At 38.1% G+C, this 13,214-nt stretch overlaps 1 protein-coding gene across 2 annotated transcripts in view; it reads left to right on the forward strand.

The window, feature by feature from the left end:
• Positions 1-5,594: 5,594 nt before the first annotated feature.
• vps37d (VPS37D subunit of ESCRT-I) overlaps positions 5,595-13,214 on the forward strand; it is a 30,343-nt gene continuing 22,723 nt past the window's right edge. For both annotated transcript variants that reach the window (XM_037749195.1, XM_037749196.1), the window contains exon 1: positions 5,595-5,881. In XM_037749195.1, coding sequence (XP_037605123.1) covers positions 5,759-5,881 — 123 coding nt within the window. In that variant the 5' untranslated portion in view covers positions 5,595-5,758. The remainder of the gene's footprint in view (positions 5,882-13,214) is intronic.

Raw genomic sequence — 13,214 nt, forward strand, 5'->3', positions numbered from 1 at the left:
TCTTGGTTTTAGATGTTTTCATGGGATTTGTTGACAATAACAACAATATAGAGTATCATTGAAATGTCAGCTTTTAGAGTTAAATGCTACATTTGTTTTTTCAAACATTGTTATGTGAATGAGCGTATTCTGCAGGTTGCATTTGCATGAAATACGCTTTTGCATGTTCAGTTTCCTCTTCAGATTTCTTTCCAGCTTTATACCACAGAGTGGCTCTGCTTTGAAAGAGAAGGTTGTAATTTAACATGTCATGACGACTTTGCACCATTTATTCACATAAATACACATCATAAAAACTGCCCACTGTCCTCCCTAAAGTTGTTCTATTTCTTGTGAATTAACAATAAACTTTCACATTTAAAACTCTCTCCTGGACACGAACCAATCCAAACAGTTTGCATTCACAGTGTTATACTGGCTCACTGTCATGACTTGAAGAGACTGAACCATCGTTAGTGAGATTTATTTCACCTGTTTTAACTGCTGTGATAAAGAGAGTTTGCAGAACACTATTTAAAACATGTCAGAGCTTAAAAACAACATTTTTATTATCCTTTATTTTACAATAACTAATATGTGCTCGCCTCTTGGGTGTAATTTGCCCCATATTTGTATTAATGGCTTATTCTTTCAGCTTCTTTCCCAGAAGATTGTTTTCATTTTCTTCTTAGCAGTTCACTTAAGCCTTGTGAGTTTATCAGAATTGTTTGTGCATTCAATATATTAAAGCTATTGAATTATGCAAAAGGTTATTGTTATGTCGGGTTATTGCTCAGATCATAAGGGAAAAAAACATGCCCCAACCAACTTGGGCCTGCACTGTTCAGTAGTTATGACGAATATGTAGTAGCGGCACAAAAATGAGGTAAAAATACCCACAGATTGAAATCATCACTTCCTCCATACCTAAAGAGAGTTTAGAAGAGGGTTGTCTAGTCTGCGACACATTTTCTATTTTCCACAATAAATAACAAGCGCCACTGAAACCAGAGTTTATGCATCTGACCACTGTTTGGTAACAACTGGAGCAAGAGTCAGCAGAAGTGGTGATGTGTGACTCCTGCTGCCAACCGTACAGTAAGGAAACCAAACACGAGTTCATTTCCTGACTGCTCTGAAGTGCAAATGTGCCGTCAACGACAGTTACAGTCAAAGTTTGGAGACTTCTAATAACATGATATCAGTCGTGGAGGAATTATTCAGATCATTTTCTTTAGTATAAAGTACAAACAAATGTAAACATGTTCCATTACAAGTAAAAGTCATGCATTCAAACTCCCACTTCAGTAACGGTACAGGAGTCAGAAATGAAAAAAAAGATAACTTAATTAACCTTACCGGTAGTTAACTAGTAACTATAAATGTGGTGGATAAAAGAGTACAATATTTCCATTTAAAATGTAGTGGAATAGAAGTAGAAAGTAGTATAACATGGAAATACTCAAGTACAAGTACCTCAAAATTATACTTGAGTACAGTTCTTGAGCTACTTTCCACCTCTGCATGAAATAAATTGGTGTTTCCCAAAGGTTTTGGTGCCTTGAGCAAAAATGGTTGGAGTAACTTCAATCATCCATCCATCATTTTCTTTTTCACACTTGGGGCCCCCTGGTGGCTGCAGGGCCCTTCGCAGCCTCTCAGTTAGTTGATACTCTATGCCAGGGGTCAGCAACCTTTACTATCAAAAGAGCTATTTTAGGCAAAACAAACCAAACAAATCTGTCTGGAGCCGCAAAACATTTGAGCATTGTGACGAAGGTAACACAGTTTATAGTCTAAGTATATAGTATATAAGTCTAATGCAGTGAGGGCCAAAGTGCAAATGTACTACGGAGTATTAGGGCCACATTGAGGGAAAAAATCTGAGATTTCCAGAATAAAGTCAAAATATTACAAGAAAAAAGTAGTAACATTACGAAAATAAAGTCATAACTTTATGAGAAAAAAATCGTAATATAACGAGAATAAAGTCATAACTTTACCAGAAAAAAAGAAAATAACACGTAAAATTACTACTTTATAATATTATGACTTTATTCTCATAATTTTAAGACTTTTTTTTCTCGTAAAGTTATGACTTTATTCTTGAAATCTCAGATTTATTTTTTTTCCCTCAATGTGGCCCTAATACTCCGTCGTACCGTCGTACCATAGACCTACAAAATGATAAATAAAAATCTGAAAAAAACAGTTATTCATTTCCATTTTTAGAAATTCACAGGGAGCCACTGGAGAGGAGCTAAAGAGCCGCATGTGGCTACGGAGCCGCAGGTTGCTGACCCCTGCTCTGTGCTGATGCTGATGCCTCAGGCCGACCATGCTGAGTCCGAACATTAGACTGAAAACAGTGCAAAAATCTACAAAAAAAATCACTTGGACTCCATTTATGAAAAAGTTCCCTAAACCAATAGTTTGGTGACGCACATATATCTAATAATCCATCACACACTGACCACATAATAATATCCTGCCTGTCATCAATCAGCTTCACTTGGCCCTGAGAAGTTTAATGGATATCAGTGGGTTTGGATGCCTCAGTTTAGGGTTTAGTGAACTGATGGTGATGACACTCCAAAGAGTCAATGCTGGACAAAAAAAATGCACAAGAAAGTCTTTGAGAAATTTGAGCACAAAACACATGAAGGTCATTGAAGTTATTATTTAATAGCATTTAAAAGCAGTATATGAACATTCAATAAATGGTTCATAACATAATGTGGTTATAAGCAGAAGGAAATTTTAAAGGTTTATTATTAATGTACTGCATTTGACAACAATTCTTCTATAAAGACATATTTTATATATATATAATAAATATATATATAAATAAATAAATATATTTTATACATATTCTATCTTTTGTGCAATGTAAATGCTGTAAATCTACTGTTTTGTGCAATAATTATCTGATTCTGTGCAATAATTATATAATTATCTGACGGACACTTTGTGCAATAATCTGGCAAAACTGTAATCTGGTAAAACTGTCATCTCATCAATATACATATTGTATTTTTATATTTTATAATGTATTATCTTTTATATTTTTAATATTTATATTGCACTATCTCTTTTTTATCTCTTTTTTATTATTATATCATATTTTTATTAGCACTTGTTAAAATTGTCTAAAATAGTGAAGAAAATCTGTAATTTGTCATGAGACCTTTAATTTTGAAAAATGTAAAACGGAAGTTAAGTTTGAGCTAAAAGTGTTAACTTGAAACAGAGAAAAAAGAGACAGTTTATTGTCACTTTATTGGAAAGAAAGAAACTCATATTAGCTTGAACATCAGTATTAGATAGTAATAATACATATAAAAGACAATATTGTCAGAAAATAGAAGCTTAAAAGGAATATTGATGCATAAAACATGTTATTTTATGATTAAAGTCTGCATTGTGTTGATTGCTTTATAGGGTTAAAATGGAGTAATGAGCCTTGAGGGCAATTTGTACCACAGATGGATACAAATGTAATTATTTTAATGCCTCACAGAGCCTTTACTAACATTATTACAGCAGCAAATAAAAAATGTATAAATCTTCAATTCAATACAACATCAAAAATAGATACAAATGACAAATAAAACTTTTACTTTGTAAAACTAAATGTAACAAAATAAATACATAGGATATTAATTTACTGAATTTTTAATTATTATTAAAATAATAAATTGCCAGAAACATCCTAAACTTGGTAAAAAATCTTCAAAATTAACAGGAATTATTTACATTAATTACAATTAAAGTGTAAACCTTTTTAATACAGCAACAAATTAGTCGAAACTTAAACAGGAATGAAATTTCAGTATTTAATGTATATAGTATATAAACATAGAATTGGATTGAATAGATCGGCCCCATTGTCACCGATATCCGATCCGGTATCGGTATCGGTGCATCCCTACTATCTTTTTTTTAATTCATAAAACTGTTCATGTTGCATTTATTTATTTATTTATTTATTTATTTATTAATTAATTTATTTAATTATTTTTATTTAGGCTTAAGGCTTAGTAGGTTTCCACATCCAAGGGATTTGTCTTGGTATTTTGATGCATAACAATAAACATAGGAAAATATAAAATATATATATATATATATATAAAATATGAACAATATATAGTTGTGATGAAACTTCGTCAGTGATGAACCTGAGGTCATCTGGTGTTTCGGGTCTTTCGAGCATCAGACACCCTCACTCAGGCGACGCAGCTGAGGTTGATCAAGCCTCAGCTTGTGCCCTAGCTGCACTTTTCCATGGATTCGCTCTCTTGATCCAGAGCCACTTAGAGGCTTTCTCAGCAGCCTCCATGCTGTTACGGATGGCCCTCCTTCTCCTCTCTCCTGTGATGCCGAGTGCAGAGTAAGCCTTACAGAGGGACTGTTCTGCAAAGCCTCTGCACCCTACCTCCACTGGTAAGCACCTTGCCTTCCAGACTTGTCTGCGGCAGTCCCTGACGAGGCCCTCATACTTCTCTCTCTTGCGCTCAAAAGCCTCCTCCATTCGGTCCTCCCATGGCAGGGTCAGTTCCAGCATGACAATGTTCTTTGTTGTCTCTGATATTAGAACCATGTCAGGTCTGAGGGTGGTCTTAGCGACATGCTGAGGGAACTTGAATTGCCGCCCCAAGTCCACTGTCAGCTGCCAATCCGGTGCAGTGTGGAGAAGCCCTGATGTTGCCTTAGGTGTTGCTCTTGGCTTGTCTCTGGCTCTGATGAAGCTGATGGTGTGCTTTGTGGGTCTTGACCTCCGGCTGCTGGCGATGGCACTGCAGATGGTCTCCACGATGGTCCCAAGCACCTGGTCGTGTCGCCAGCGATATCTGCCCTCCCCCAGTGCCATATGGCCGCAGCTCAAAATGTGCTCTAGGGTCCCCTTCCTCTGGCAGAGGGAGCATGCAGGTGTATCAACCAAGCCCCAGCAGTGCAGGTTTGATGGACTGGGGAGGACACCATAGACCGCCTGGACCAAGAACTTGATGCGGTGTGGCTCTGACCTCCAGAGGTCAGTCCATGACATCTTCCTCTCCACAGCGTGTTCCCATCTAGTCCAGGCGCCTTGCTGCCTCATTCCCACTGCTCTACTGGACCTCTCCTCCTCAACGGCAGCTCTCACCTCATCGTGGACCAGTTGCCGCCGCTCCAAAAATATGTTAAATATATCTGTTTTTTAATGAAAAGTAATTGTAGTGTAATTATTATTGTAGTGTAATTATTATTATTATTATTATTATTATTATTATTATTATCATCATCATTATTATTATTATTATTATTATTATTATTATTATTATTATTATTATTATTATCATTATTATTATTATTATTATTATTATTATTATTATTATTATTATTATTATTATCATCATTATTATTATTATCATTATCATCATTATTATTATTATTATTATTATTATTATTATGAAATGGGTTATATGTTAAATATATGTTTTTTAATGAAAAGTAATTCTAGTGTAATTATTATTATTATTATTATTATTATTATTATTATTATGAAATGTACTGAAATGGGTTCAAACGTGTTTTATTGTGAAGGGTTGGACAGGAAGTGTCCCGGTTGACGGTTGGTGACGTCTTGACTCTGCTCTCCTGCATGCGGGCTGAATCTGATCGCATCACATTCCAGAGAGAGCTGTAAGATGTGACCTCCTCTCCGCTGCGCTGTGCGGTACTTTATGTTTCCTAAAAACACGTCTTCACGTCGTTATTTAAAGGATTTTAAAGGATTAAAATGTCCAACTTGAAGGAGTCCAACTCTTGTCCTGACGGCTACAGGGCTTTAAATACAAGTGAGCTGAGAGATCTTCTACAAAACGACGACAAAATGGACCAAATCCTCGGACTCAATGAGAAGGTGAGGTAGAATCTCCTCTGTTCACCCCTAAAGGAGCCAATTTACACTGTTTTTAACGCTTTATTAAACCTCTTCTTTCACCTTTAATCACACATAACGATGCTTCTTCACACATTTTACGTTTCTATCTTTAATTCGGCGCTGAAAAATGAGCAATTTAGGTCATTTTAATTGACGCAAAATCCGCTTTGACATGGCTCATCGATTGTCTGCGTGGCGAGTGGTTGTGATTTTCCAATTAGGTTTTTCCATCATGAACCCTGGTCTCCTAATATATGCGGTGCATTATTAGTTTCTGGAGGAAGATAAAACACAAATGGGGTTATTTGTGTGGTCTGTGCAAGTGATTGTTTTATTCTACACGCGTTTTTATTGTGCAGGAAGCATCACATCGAGGTGTTGAAGACCCCCAACGCGCCGTTATGTGCCTTGAGTGCTTACGCCAAACTCCATTTAAAAATCTGTCATTTAAGTGTTTCTTCATCTGTTAGAGGACTTGCACATGAGGTAGAAAATTACTTAAGATAACATTATATTCCTTATGGCATACTAGTAAATTCGGCATTACTTTAGTATACATAGCAAGACTTATTTTAATACAATATCAACTTTTACAACTGGTCGTCCCCAGTCATCCCTCAAAAAGATACGTCTGTGAGTAGAGTTAATTCTGAATAAAAGTGCACTTTTACTGTAGTAAGGTTGCTTCTTTATGTAGTATATTAATGCCGAATTGAGCAGTGGACTCCTGACAATCAGAAAACATCTTTATAGTTATGCTTTCATGAGTGTAGCTTTGAGTATTAACATGTCAAATAAAAAATTACAGATTTTTTAAAGGAGTTCCACGTGCTTTACTCTCCCTGGTGAGCAGAGTTAATTCTGAATAAAAGTGCACTTTTACTGCAGCACATTGCTCTTGATGCATTGGAGTAATGCCGAATTGAGCAGTGGTGTCTTGACAATCAGAAAACATCTTAAGAGTTATGCTTTCATGAGTGTAGCTTTGATTATTAACATTTCAAATTAAAAATGACAGATTTTTTAAAGGAATTCCACGTGTGTTCTTACTCTCCATGTCAGAGAGGCACGTTTCGGGCTACATGATGACCTTCCTGATACTGAATCCCTCTCTCTGTCACTCAATCACACTCACACACACATACAAGGTGTACCAGTGGTTACCCAAACTTTTGCATGGGGCCCCATTTTGATTAGGTTTTCCTTGGAGGGGGTGCTCAAACAGAAAGGGGTCTCAGTCAGGATTCAGTAGACTATAGAATTGCATGGCTTTCTCAGCTATGGGTGGAGTGACAACAACAGTGTGTGCATTGAAACATAACCTGGGTGGCATTGTCATACATGTTCTTCTCACTGCAATTGTGCATCTGGAGAGTTTAATAATCAAGAAATTAATTGCAGTACCACCCAGTTTGAGAGCCACATTTGCTGTCTTCAACTGATTTATGAAGACGCTAAAAAGCTGAATGTGATTTTTTTTTTGCCTAGAAAACAAAGAAAGACTCATTACTCATTTGCCTGGTTCTTGGCGCCTGCAGGATGTGACATTTGAAACCTGGCTCTGTGAATAAACTGGGATGATGGAGCCACACTGGTTGGATCTCACCAAGAGGTCATACAATACTCACCCCCCCTCTGGGAGCAGAGCCGTGTGACTCAGAGAGACGACCCAGAGAGCTCCGGGGTGTTTTAACAACTATTCATCCAATCTGTCATTAACTAATAATACAGAGCTTGTGTTTGTGCAGAGGGCATTAATCCTATAAGTAGCCTGTCTCCTAGAGATGTAGTCTACTTTACTGTACATAGAATATATCAAAATATGTACTCTATGTTATCATGGTTGGCTGGATTCACGTGTTTCATCTCCATATGAGCAGGACGCTTCATTAATCTCATGTTAATGATGAATGTTATGTAAACCACTGGGTTTAATCATTCATGGCGATTCATCATCTTATAGCGTTCGTCATATTCTCATTAATAACTTAAACACACAACAACATACATGTCACGTTATGTTATTTCCAGTGCAATGATCTGAAACATCAGGTAGCATCAGGCTTTGTTGAAGCTAAGGAGGTCTTTCTTAAGAATTACAACAACAACATTCGTATGATTTTGATTTAATCAACAGATCTGTAAAACTGAGTTCCTCCACAAAGAATCACACAAAATCACCACTTTAAATCTTGTGTTTACTAGAGATTGGCTCATTAGTTTCTTGGAAATTAGTCATTCAGCATGAAAAAAGCACAAGAAAATGTCCAATCTTCTGAAGAAATCTTAGTTGACTAAGACCAAAACAACGTTTTAGTCATTTTGATGTTTCCAGATATTCCTGTGGTGTAAGGTATGTTAAGAGTGTTTTTTACATCCCCCGATCAGCTCTGAAGTCCATCCTGGCCGCACCGATTTTAATCGTAAATATTAAACATGTTCAATATTATATTATATATATTATATATAACCTGTTGTTAGTGGGGAACCCCGAGGACAGCCGATGACGCAGTCTCGTGGTAAAGAACGATAGCCAATTGAGAACCAAGCTTTCTGAAGAAGGAAGAACAACCGGCGTCGTCATGGCGGCCGCGGCTAATGCATGAGCTAATGCAACTTGTTGATTTGTGGCAACAACACAAGTGTTTCATTAACGTGTCTCCATGACTTCATAACTTTTGCTTTGTGAATTTTCAGTACAAAGTAGTGCAAAAACTAACATCGCTAATTCTTCCTGCCCGTCGTCCGCTGTGTGTGTTTACACTAAAGTCACGTTTGATCGCAAGAGATTTTGCAAGATTTCTTTAGTGGGGACTCTTATTGTTCTTGAATGAATCTGTTCATGTGTGGTGTGCTATTTTGGCCAAATCATTGCTCTTCACACACTATAGGAACAAAACTGTTAAATTTAACAGAACAAGTCTTTATGTGTGGGCTCTCTCACATTTTCAACATCTGTTAAGATTTGAAAAATCTTTTAGGGTGGGCCAGCCTTCAGAGAGGGCAGCCCTAGTAAAAAAGTCATCAAAAGGGTACATAAAACACATCTGCAATACTGAGTATCAAAAAGCACCGAAAGCTGGTATTGATGTCTGGTCAGATTCATAGTTTTGTTTGCGTATTCTTTGCCCAGATGGTTACAGATTTGAACCAAAATTTAGCATTTTGAGACTATATTTAGTTCTTGTATGGCTGCTTTTGTTTAGACAACATTTAAAGGAATAGTTAAAGAAAGTTGGATGAGAATGTCGACACCACTCTCATATCTATCAATAAAATATAACCAGCAGTCAGTTAGCTTAACTTAACAACTGGATACAGGGGGAAACAGCTATCCTGGGTCTGTCCAAAGATAACAAAATCACCCAGCACTACTAAAAATCGTCTTCTTGTTCCTCCTACAATCACACGTACAAAAGACAAAGTATAAAAACGTAAATTCACCGTTTTCCAAGATAAGTCACTATCTATGAACGTGGCATATTTACGCGGATGCCAGACTTCGTGGCGTACAAATGACACTCCAAAAGCAAGACCGGCGTTCTTATTGCACGCTAATTGCCTTGCGTATAATCGTAGCTTTCAAAACTCACTTCCCAAAAAAGCATAATTCTGAAGCTCAACAACACAAATGCGCAAAGAGTTATACTCCAATATACTTTGATTTTCACTAAAACATGTGGAGAACAATCAAACTCCACACAGAAAGGCCTGGCCCAGACCACTGCACCACTGGTGTCGCCTCCTAAAGATCACACATGACTTTTTCCGAGTTCAATTTGTGATTATGCACGGTACAAACATATCTTGTTTAAAGGCATGCAGTCATTTGAAAAAACAAATTAATATCCATTAGCATTACAAATGAATGATGTACAGAAGTACCTGATGGTGTAATTTCCCTTTACACCTGCAATAACAAGCTGTAAACACTGACATAATATCTCCCTATAATGTTGGCAACATAAGTATTTATCTGGAGTTCTGTTTCTGTCCACCTGATGAATGTATGTCTCTTCTTTTAGCACTTGTTTTGGTGTAGAAATATATGACTTTAGCTGCTAAATGTTGTTTAATGCTGAGCAGGTAGCGTAAAAACTTTCAGACACCTTTCACATTACACATAGTCGTTTGATCAGTTGTGTTGTCGTAAAAATATTGATCATAGCTGCTTTAAACTCATCCCAAATAGTACAAAGAGAGCATTATCAAGCCTGTCCTTCAATCCTCTCAGTTGAGTACAGGCCTGGCATCACATGAAGAATTCTCTTTCATGGAAAAGACTTTTGCCACCCGTCATTTTCAACTCAGACTGAAAGTTAAATTGATGCCTTCGGACTGCAGAAGCCTAATTAAACTTGAGCCTCATTTAAGATAAAAGACAAACACCTATTTACTGCATTTCATGTGGTCAGACACGTTGAACCGCAGAAAACAACAGCGCTGCTGCTTCTCCTCGCCGTCGTCGCCGGTGCAGAACTCCAAACACTTAAGTGCTCCCCAAGTGTCATTTGTCAGGGATGGTAAACACTGTCAGCCCGGCTTTACAGCCAGTGCATCAAAACACAAAAACCACTCTCTCCCCGAAGACTGCAGCAGTTGTTGTTGTTTGATAAAAGGGGCGTACGTGCCAAAGCGGGAAATGAAGCGTCCGTTTTGACTTTAAGAAAAAAAAGAGACGGATGATTGAGCTTTAAGTCTGTGTTATCTTTATTCTCACAGGAACATTTTTCAGAATGAACAGTTTTGTAGCGTCTCTTTCTGCACCCAGACAGACCTTCTTTTGACTACAGGGCACATTCTGCAAATTCCTCCGCACTTGGGCCTCGTACATCCTTTTGATGACCCGTAAAATGTGAGACAGATGCACCGTACAACACTGGACTCGATGAAATGGCCCTCAGGCTCGAAGTGACTGACTGCTGAAAGAAGGCAATTGAGCAAGAAAAGTATCCGGCCGGCCAGAATCACAGGAATGCTGCGACTTGATGGGATAGTCGAAGAGGATTCAGATTTTTACAGGGTGAAGCTTCACAAAGTGGCTTTGAGATACCCACTGTTCCTCTACAGCGATGCCGTGACAGTATTGTTTGGCACGACTTAAAGGGAGTGGCATTCATTTTAATAATTTATAGCTTTCTTATGGTCTAGTGAAGGCGATTACCCAGCCACCCCCCCATATACACATGACATACCCAGACCACCATCCCTCAATCTAAACAGCATGTTTAAGCAATAAACTCTTTCAGGCTCAGGGTTTCCACTTGTTACATGAAATATAATATTAGGCTTATTAAATGACAAGGCCAGTATTTCAGAGGGAACCGGAGGGTTTCTCCATTAAAGCATGTTTGTGCATGTGTGTGTATTTTGAGCCTGTGTGTGTAATGTGCAAAAATAACAACAGAGTCAAAAAGTTGAATTTCTCCCTCGGGGATCAATAAATAACGTCTTCTTCTTTCTTTTCCTTCTTAAAGTCCAGAAGTAGACTACTAGCAGCAAAATGTAAATAAGGTATCAAGAGTGAAAGCACTCGTTCTGCAGAAATTAGATATTTTGCATAAATACCTTTTCACACTGGGGGCATGACGAATAAACGACACGAAAAAGTGACATACTCGCCTGCAAATACTGTATGTCTAGGGCTTTTATTGTGAAAGGTAAGAACAGAAGGAGTGGATCTGGTCTGCACTGCCTTTGTCAAGGTTGAAAGGAGTTATAAAGTTTGCCGTCTTGGTTCAGACTACGGAGCCTCCGTGTTGTAGTTTCATAAATATAGATGCAACTCAATCCGTTCTGCACAACGTGATTGGCTGATGCCTTTATTCACAGTGCGAAAGCTCAGAAAAATCAACCACGTTCCTGGACTCTGTTGAAGTCAATGTCTAGTTAGACCATTGATGATCTTGGTGGTTTGAGAAGCAGGCCTGTGACTGGGAGGACACCAGTGTAATCATGGTTGTGGTGTGATGTACGTGGAGAATTATGTGACTGATTGACCCTCGTCCCTCCTTCAGCAGGTGCATTTCCCTTCAGGTGATTCAGTGTCCTGTGCAGCCTCTATTTGCCAGCAGTAGAAGATAAAGTAGTCTGCTGTGACAGTGATTCAGACTGTTATTATCAGGAAGCTCCCAGTGGCTTCAAATACACCAAAAACTGTCTCAGTCCAGCTGTGATTTCCTCCCAACTCTGGGCTCATTCAGGTTGGATGAACTCATGCAACTATAGTGGGTCTATCTCTGTGTTATGTTGTATAGGAAACAAGAACCACTGGGACTCTCTTTCAGCAATTTATTGCAAGGCACCAACATAACTTTCCTGCAATTGTAGAGACACAAAACATCAGAATCAGATTTATTTGCCCTGTGCACATACAGGGAATTTGACTCTGTTTTTTGCATCTCTCTCAATGTACTCACACAGAAATAGAAATAACAGCTGGGGAACAAGGACATCTCCAGTGCCTCTATAACACTACGAACAAGGTCAATCAATCCATAAAATGTCAGGAAAAAAATGTCCATTACAATTTCCCAGAGCTCAACATGATGTCTTGTTTTGTCCAATCAACAGAGATATTCAATTTACAAGGATATAAAAGAGAGAAAGGCAACAAGTCTTCACATTTATTTGCTTCAAAAATGACTTAAACGATTGATCTAACATCAACATACTTGCAGAATAATTTTCTGTGGATCAACTGATGGATTATTTGCGTAATCATTGCAGCTTTAATGTATGCATCAGACCGGCAATACGTCATCCAGAGTAGGCTCTCATGACCATGTCCCCTTTGGGTGAAAATAATCCTGTGTCCCTCGTAGACAGTAACAGAGTAAACAGAAGAAGTTGAAACATGTCTCCAAACTTCTACTTTAAACAAACCGCTAATAGTAACGCTACGCCCAAGAGTTGCTTTGTAGTTGGTTGCACCAACAATAAATCCCAAAACGTTGATCTCCGATTTGTTGCCCTGCTGTGTCATAAAAAAGATCTAATAGAGGGGCTTTATGGCTCCAAGCTATAGACCAGACCAGCATGGCTTTATGGCTCCAAGCTATAGACCAGACCAGCATGGAGTCATCACCGAGGCTGCGCTCCCTTTTGGGGGAAAGAAACTCGCTGTCACAGGAGAGAAAATGCTGAAAAGCTGTTGTGTAGTGGGTTAACCGAAGCTTTCACACTGAGATCTGAGTTCATACGACATACGACACACGTCAGTGTGCTAAATGGCTAAATGATGCTGGTGACAGTGACGAACATGACTAACTAACGTTAGCTTTAGTGGGAGGCTGTAATAAAATACTGTAAG

The sequence above is a fragment of the Sebastes umbrosus genome, chromosome 17 (assembly GCF_015220745.1).
Source record: "Sebastes umbrosus isolate fSebUmb1 chromosome 17, fSebUmb1.pri, whole genome shotgun sequence".
NCBI lineage: Eukaryota > Metazoa > Chordata > Actinopteri > Perciformes > Sebastidae > Sebastes > Sebastes umbrosus.